Source organism: Abramis brama (genome assembly GCF_963993115.1).
Source record: "Abramis brama genome assembly, chromosome: 23".
Taxonomy (NCBI): domain Eukaryota; kingdom Metazoa; phylum Chordata; class Actinopteri; order Cypriniformes; family Leuciscidae; genus Abramis; species Abramis brama.
The window spans coordinates 30,483,953-30,492,745 of record NC_139985.1 but is presented as its reverse complement, the minus strand read 5'-3'; the positions used below and the strand labels follow the sequence as shown (position 1 = coordinate 30,492,745).

The following is an 8,793-nucleotide window of genomic DNA, read 5'->3' as shown; positions in this document are numbered from 1 at the left end:
TGAAAAAGCTATTAAGACTGTGTTCATTTGTGCACCTTCTTCAAAATCTCTGAATGATACAAAGGTCTTGTATTTTTCTGATATATATATATATATATATATATATATATATATATATATATATATAAAGGTCTAAATAAACATGTGTAATAGGCTTAACATATAGTAAATCAAGACAAAAACATGTTTTGGAAAAAGAATTGATGATGTATTTGACTTATTTTATTGATTATATAAATCTTGACCAAAAAAAAAAGTTTCATAGTGTACATTTAAAGCAGGATGGATTCTGATTGGATGTCAGACGTTTTTATCGTTCATCAAATGGAATAAAATGTTTCTGAAAGTGATTCCATTCCAACACTGTTGTTCCTCTGTATCGTGATCATGATAGTTGTGGAATCTGCTATTCTTTTACATTTACAACTAAATCTTTATAGTTATAGTCCTTGGTGTGAACTCAATTAATCAATAAACAAACAGCATTTCGGAGTTCCATAAAATGCCCTGTGTGTTTTTATACACTACAAAAGCGAGGTAATGAGGTAAAGTGAAGGAAAGTAGCAGGAATCCTCTGGGAATGCTGTGTGTTCATGAACAGCCACTAGAGAGCGCTGAAGGATCGAGCGTTGACTATTATTATTCATTTATATTTTTAAATAAGCATAAATCTACTATAGAGCGATGACGTGCCTGATGACAGCAAAGACAACACCAGGATTCATTTACGTGACGTCGATGATGATGAGGATGATGATGATGATGATGACGTAGCTCTGTTGAAATTATTATGCAGATTTAACAATTTTGGTCTGACGTTGGTTCTTACATATTTGACTCTACCAATGTTACACATTCGTTCAGTTTAAAAGACATTATTTTTTTATTATAAAGACGATAAAAAATAAACCCCTAGAGTACATTGTTAATTTTTATTTTTATTTTTTATTTATCCTTTATTTAACCAGGTAAAACTCATTGAGATTAAAATCTCTTTTACAAGAGAGACCTGGCCAAGATGCAGCATAAAAAACATAGAACAATTTCCAACATATATAAAAGAACACATCAAATACACATACATATATATCACAAGACCCTGTGCTGAAAAATGCTTAATACTTTATGAACAGTTACACTGACCAATGTTCACCTGCTCCACATTTTTCAGAGTTGAAACAAACTGTCTATAAGAAATAAAGGTAGTCATTTTCAACGATTTCTGAAGAATGTTCCAGGCAGAAGGTGCTGCAAACATAAAGGCTTTTTTGCCTAATTCTGTTTTGACACGGGGGACCAACAAGTGTAGTACATCATTTGAACGTAATCCATAATGGCCGTGATTTCTTGTTAAAAGGACACTCAAATAAGTAGGAGCTAGTCCAAGAAGTACCTTGTAAATGAAACATAGCCAGTGAGTGTACCTTCTTGCATAAAGAGAGGGCCATTTAGCTGTATAATAAAGGATACAATGATGTGTCCTATAACCACAACCAGTGAAAAAACGTAATGCACAATGATACACAACATCCAGTTTCTTCAAACATTGGGCAGAAGCATTCATATATATCAGATCACCATAATCTAATATGGGAAGAAAAGTGGCCATCACCAGGTATTTCCTAGCGCGAATGGATAAGCATGATTTTGATCTATAAAGATAGCCAAGCTTTATCTTAAGCTTATAAACCAGATTACTAACATGCGTTCTAAAACATAGTTTAGAATCAATGATTATACCCAAATATTTATAACTGTTAACTAACTCAATTTCATTTCCTTCAGAAGTTGAGATGCTAGAAGAAGAAACTGGAAGTTGTCTTGAGTTTGTGAATACCATTATTTTTGACTTTTGTACATTTAAGACCAGTTTAAGCTGTTTTAAACGGTTCTGAACAGTATTGAATGCAGACTGCAAAAGTTCAAGAGTTCAACGGACAATTTCTTTATTTTATATGGCAAATTCTTCATTCATAAACAAAAGTTTCTGTCCTAGCCTTATTTTGACACTGAATTAATCTCACTTCTTAAATCTCTTCATTATATAAATAATTTTTAAAAAATCCCTAAGATTTAATAAAAGTTATGATGAAATATTTAAAGAAAATACATGTAGGCGACTTAAAGCTTTCCTTGTATATTAATGTATGTTATTGTAGTGTCACACTTGTCATATCTCTGTCATGTCATCTTTTTTTGTATAATCATTGTTTCTTTCTTTCTTTCTTTTAGTATATTATATGTATTTGTATGTAATTCCTTGACAATGTTCTTATGTTATTGAGCATTAAAAAAAATATGCAGATACTGATACAAGGGCTGATTCTGTGATGAGAAAATAGGGTTACACTTTATTTTAAGGTGTCTTTGTTACAGTGTAATTATATATTTAAGTACTGAGTAATATTTATTAACAACATGTACTTACTATAGGGTTAGGGTAGCATTAGGATTTGGTTGCATGTAATTATGCATAATTTACTGATATTACTATGGTAAGTACATTTAACAACAAGGACACTGACACTGTAAAATAAAGTGTTACCGAAAATAGTTTCAATTTAATAAACAGAGTTCAAAACCATTTTCACGCGTGTCATCTTTACAGATAGTGCACATTATAATGTCAAGTGAGAGAGAAGCTCGTCATCATCGAATGGCCCAAAAACACACTGAATGAATCCCACTCTAGTGTTTCTGTGTGTGTGTGTGTGTGTGTGTGTGTGTGTGTGTGTGTGTGTGTGTGTGAGAGAAATACAGATTACTCACGCTGGAGGCTTTACACTGCCGTAGATCAGTGTGTGTGTGTGTGTGTGTGAGAGAGAAATACAGATTACTCACGCTGGAGGCCAGGGACGGACTGGGACTCAAAAACGGCCCTGGACTTTGACTAGGCCCGGCCCAAAGCAATCGGCACGCGGAAACTCGACAACAACAACAATAAGGCCTGGCATGAGTGTCACAAGACTTTAATTGTGGCTCATGATACTATACCATCCAAATTATAGCAATAGCACTGATGTTGACTAGATGTTGTGTTAAAAGCATATTATTCATTAACTTGAATACTCACATATAAATGGACTTGGTCTAAGCTCAACCTGAATAAACAAATGATGGAATGGATTTAAAAAAAAAAAAACAGGTTTTATTCAAAGATAGCATGGATGGAATAGATTATATAATATGCTGTTATAACAGCATATTATACAATCTATTCCATGCTGTCTTAAAATGAATTTATTACTTAATAATCTTAATTAATTTATGCAGTAATTAATCTTACTGCACAAATAATAATACCACATCTAAAAGAAAATACACCATTACAAATGTAACCAAAGTTTGTAAGCATTAACTGTAAGGTTACCAACATTTTTACCAACATTTTTAAAAGTAAACGCACAACATATTTCTTAATATTAGCTACTGCATGTGGCATTTTACAGCTAAAATGTTTAAGTTTAGCTGTTTTAACTACTGTAATCATTAAAAACGTAGCAACCTGAATATCACTTCCTAACATCATCCCTAGCAAGTAACTCTCTTTCTCCTCTCATGTTCCATACTTACTTGCCCTGGATCTGCCTGTGGAACCAGCTCATCTTTCTGTCCCTCAACATGGTGGCATGTTGCTGCATAGATAGCTGTCTGGCTCACTTCTTCACTGCTGCTAATATTTAACTGCGAGGTGCTGCTGCTGGCTGTGCTGCTAAATATTTCAGTTAGTTTGCGATATTTAGCGGCTTCAGTATCTAAATTCCGCAATTTTTTTTTCTCTCGCCTTCTCAGCCACACCCTTTTCTTTCCGTTTTTTACCCGCGGCCGCGTTGCATATTGTTTGCTTGTTTCTATGCTTCTATCTAACGTCTTTGCTTTTCCTTACTTGGCGGCCACGGCCAGTGCAGAGGCATCCAACTTAAAGGTGCATTGCTGCCACCTACAGTACTGGAGTGTGAAACAGATTAGTGGGGGGAAAAAACAGGTGATGACTGCGTGCGTGGCGGGTGGTGGGTCGGTGGGCCGGCCCGCCGGCCGTCCTGGAGTACCGGCCGTTCTGTGATTCTCCAGATCACACAGATGGCCAGTCCGCCCCTGCTGGAGGCTTTACACTGCTGTAGATGAGTGTGTGTGTGTGTGTGTGTGTGTGAGAAATACAGATTACTCACGCTGGAGGCTTTACACTGCCGTAGATTAGTGTGTGTGTGTGTGTGTGTGTGAGAAATACAGATTACTCACGCTGGAGGCTTTACACTGCCGTAGATTAGTGTGTGTGTGTGTGTGTGTGTGTGTGTGAGAAATACAGATTACTCACGCTGGAGGCTTTACACTGCCGTAGATCAGTGTGTGTGTGTGTGTGTGTGTGTGTGTGTGTGTGTGTGAGAAATACAGATTACTCACGCTGGAGGCTTTACACTGCTGTAGATGGGGGTGTGTGTGTGTGTGTGTGTTGCTGTATCTGTGTTATTATTCTCCAGGTCCTTCAAGCCTGATTTCGTCCTGGTCCGACAGCACGCGTACAGCATGGCTCAGAACGAAGACTTCAGGAACATGATCATCGGATTGCAGTACGCCGGGATCCCAAGCGTCAACTCACTCGAGTCCATCTACAACCTCTGTGACAAACCGTGGGCCGTGAGTGTGCTTTTACTCAACTGTGTTTTTCCTTAAAAGGTAAAAGATAAAAGTTTATTATAGTTCGGATATAAACACTGATGTCTACTAGCCTGGTAATACCAGACTCTGCTACTTCACTTTGCTTCGTAGACAGAGGCTACGTTTACACGTGGATGGCTATTTTCATAAACGGACATTTCTCCCCTCTTCGTTTTCAAAAATAACATCGTGCACACGAACCTGTGTATATGCTGTCAAGAGCATGCCAAACCTGTAGGTGGCAGTGTAACGAGAAGCTCAAGCCCACCTTAGCCAATCAGAATCCCGAAAATAGTCACATTCTGTGACGTCGCTGCCTAAAACTCCGTTTTTCTCAGTTTACATGCAAACGGGCAAACGAAGATTTTCAAAATCTCCACTCTGGCCGGAGTTTTTAGAAAGAATCGGTTTCATTGGCGAATCCTCCGTTTGCGTGTAAACGAAGGGCGCAAACGAAGAGAAATGTCTCCGTTTTTCAAAATAACCATGTAGGCTACGTGTAAACGGGGCCAGAGTCTGGAATGGCATAACAGAGAAGTGTTTTCTCTCTTGCTAGGGGGCGCTTGTCTGAAGTTTAAAATCATTGGTTACCCGTAAGCCAATCACATAACTTTTGGTTATGGCGTGTGTTATGCGCATGCTCAGCCGCATTTAACTTTAACTGTAAACACATGTATGATGCGAAAACAAAACCATCGAGCGAAATACCGGAGTGAACATGGCTGTGAACGACTTTTGCAGATTATGTGAAGTAAATCTACGCATCCACGGTACAATCAGCGTGTACGTCACGGCTCTCAGCCCGCCCTCTGTTCGTTGATTGGCCGGCTGTTTCCAGACCGGTGGCAAACAGAAAGCTCTGAAGCTGTCTCAGACTGAGTACAGAAGCGAAATGAAATTGAGCGGAAGTACGAAGTCTGACGTAGTCAGGCTAGATGTCTACAGTACAAAATACAGTAAATCACAATTACTACATCGTTACACCAGTAGGTGGCGACAAGTGACTGATAAAAATGTGTTTGTTTTTTAATCATTCATTCAAGAGATTCGTTCAAAATCTGATTCATCCAGTAATGAAACAAGTGAAGTCTTTATGAGTGAGTCATTGAATCATTCACTCAAACCAATTTTTTAAATATTCATTCTAATTAATTAAACATTTTCAAATAGACCGCAGCAATTCATATTTTGTCAGAATCTGTTATTTTATTTAGTTGTCTGTTCAGATTCGTGGGAGAATCATGATCTCTATTTGAACCAAAAAAATTGTGATTCTCAGTTTATCCAGAATCGTGCAGCATAATAACTCTTCAACCTACGTTTTCCAGTTTTGATCTTATTTCTGGTGATAAACCACTATTGTAGTAAATAAATACTTGCTCTGTTATATTGTAGATCATTAATCCGTAACGCTGCCTCGGAAGTTTCGTGAGGATTACTCGACGCATTTAATAAAAATCTCAAAAATGGTTTGCATGTTATTTTAATCAGATTGGGTTTGTCTATAATTGTTAGCTGACTCAAGTTCTACTTTTGCCATCATTTTCACCCAAACGGATTCTGTGTTTTGTTGCAGTTCGCTCAGCTGATCAGCATCTACAATAAACTGGGAGCGGATAAATTCCCTCTCGTTGATCAGACGTTCTACTCGAACTACAGGGACATGGTAAGATCAGAAGCACCTCGCTTTCATTCCCTTCAGCCCAGAGACCCGTCCACACGCAGGAATCACTCAGCGCTTCTCTACTGAATATAACAACAATACCCCCCCCCCCCCTTCAAATATGGAACTTCAAATATTAAAAGTATGTTTAAAATAAACTACCTAAAGATAATATTAATGAAATAAACATGCACACCTGGAAACACTAATACTAATAACACCAATTTTTTTTTATATTATTACATTAGCTTTGGTTATTTTGTATACTATATATAAATGTATTCGGGTTTTTTTAACTCTATACTGTATGGTATGGCAAAATATATGCATTATAAATTTAGATTAGCTATGTTATTATGTCCTAGTGACAGAAAATACACCATTCTGAAAAAGAAATGTGCTAAATAGTACTGAATGTGCTCTTAAAAAATACTTACAGATAATATAATATTAATGATATTTAAGGCCACTTACCGTAAGTGTACTTAAAGAAAAAAGTACACTTTAATGACTGTTTCTTAAGTACACTTTTATAAAGTGCACTTTGTAATTGTGTCATAAGTTTTAGGTTGCATTTATTTTAAAGTGTCCTTAATTATACATTTAAGTATTGAGAAATATTAATGAACAACACGTACTAGGGTTTGGTTTATGGTTAATTACATGTAATTACGCATAATTTATTGTCATTACTACATGTAACATATGCAACGGTCCCTGTCAAACATAAAGTGTTACCGAGTTTTACTTTAAAGTACATTTTTAATCATTATGTTTTAATAATCTTTTGTCATGCTTTAAAGAAGTGCACTGATTTTGATGTGTTGACTAACACACTGAAGCACATGATTATAATTTTAACTGTAGTGTGTAATTTGACACTGCATTTAAAGTTATTAAAATTGCAACTTCGTCATTACAAATGTGTAGTTACGAATATTTTTAAATGCATGCCATACAAGTTTCAATAGAAATAACATTAAAGTATATTTTAGTTTACCATAAATGCTTGTTAGTACGTTCAGCAAGAACTTTAACCATATTTCACTAGAAGTAATTATGATATTATGATGTACTGAAGTCCGACTTGAGCGCTGTGACAGAAATGAATCTAACTGCATTTAATATTATGTCAATTTAAACTACAATTCATTGCAATTAACATGTTAAACATTTGAAAACATTACAAGTTTACACTTTTAAAGTATTGTCACGGGTGGTTGTAGGAAGGCAAACGGAGACGAGGATATAATTCCAAAATAAAGGTTTATTGGTAATTTAACACGACGGCAGAACAGGTAGCAACACACTAAGTATAACTGAGATCGGACAATGACAGACTGAACAGACGGAACTTAAATACAAACACAGATGACACTGATTAACAGAACAGGGATACAGATGATGATGATTAACTAAACACAGGTGATACAGCTGAACTAAATGACAGTAACCATAGAAACGAAGGAGTGGCGGGAAAAGAACAAAGGAAAACAGGAACCAATCAAAACACAAACTGAAAGTCCAAACAAGCACTGACACGTGACAGTACTCCCCCCCTCCCGGTAGGCGTCCTCACGCCGTAGATAGACCAACTGTGGAGGGAGGGAGGGAGGGAGGGAAGGGGCTCAGGAAGGCGAAGAGCCGGTGAAGGGCAGAGAGAAGGCAGGAGGGACCAGGGCGGAACAGATGGAGGGAGGAGCCATGGTGGAGGCAGGGCTGGTGACTCCAGGGGGCCGACTGACGGAGGCGGAGCAGGTGGAAGAGGATACCCGGATGGAGCCGGAGAGCCGACGAGCCAAGGCGATGCTGAGGATCCTGAGGGACATGGCGATGCCGACGGCTCTGGAGACCGAGGCGCAGGCGGGGATCAAGAAGGCCGCGGTGGAACCGGAGCAACAGAGGACCAAGGTGGAGCTGGAGGGAGTGAGGAGCCCAACGGAGCCAGAGGGACGAGGCAAAGCCAGAGGAGTGTAGTCCCAAGGCGAGGGTAGGCCAACAAACGACCCCGGGGGGACGAGGGAGCACGGCGGAGCTGGTGGACTGATGGGCCACGGTGGAGATGAGGGAGGTAGGAGCCAAGGTTGAGCTGATGGATCGACCGGCCGAGGTGGAGTCCTGGTCGCGGAGGTTGGAGGTGGAGATCGGGGATCCACCGACCATGCTGGAGCAGAACACTGGTAGACCCGCATAGAGCTCACCTCATTGAAGGTGGAATGTGGGTGAGCTGTGGGGCTAGCAGGGGGTGGTGACAGCGTGGTTGAGGAATGGATGATGGAAGGAGGTGGGAGAGGGAGGCTGGTTGGGAGTTCATGCTCAGGAACCATCTCAGGCTCTGGTTCTGGAACAGACTCAGGCTCGGACTCAGGCTCGGACTCGGGCTCGGGAACAGACTCAGGCTCGGGAACAGACTCAGGCTCAGGCTCAGGCTCGGGCTCGGGCTCGGGAACAGACTCAGGAACAGGAACAGTTCT

At 39.2% G+C, this 8,793-nt stretch overlaps 1 protein-coding gene across 2 annotated transcripts in view; it reads left to right on the top strand.

Moving 5' to 3' along the window:
• The first annotated feature begins 4,500 nt into the window (after positions 1-4,500).
• The window catches only part of LOC311074337 (synapsin-2-like), a 51,708-nt gene continuing 47,415 nt past the window's right edge, over positions 4,501-8,793 (top strand). For both annotated transcript variants that reach the window (XM_084100863.1, XM_084100864.1), the window contains exons 1-2: positions 4,501-4,635; positions 6,233-6,322. In XM_084100863.1, coding sequence (XP_083956989.1) covers positions 4,525-4,635; positions 6,233-6,322 — 201 coding nt within the window. In that variant the 5' untranslated portion in view covers positions 4,501-4,524. The remainder of the gene's footprint in view (positions 4,636-6,232; positions 6,323-8,793) is intronic.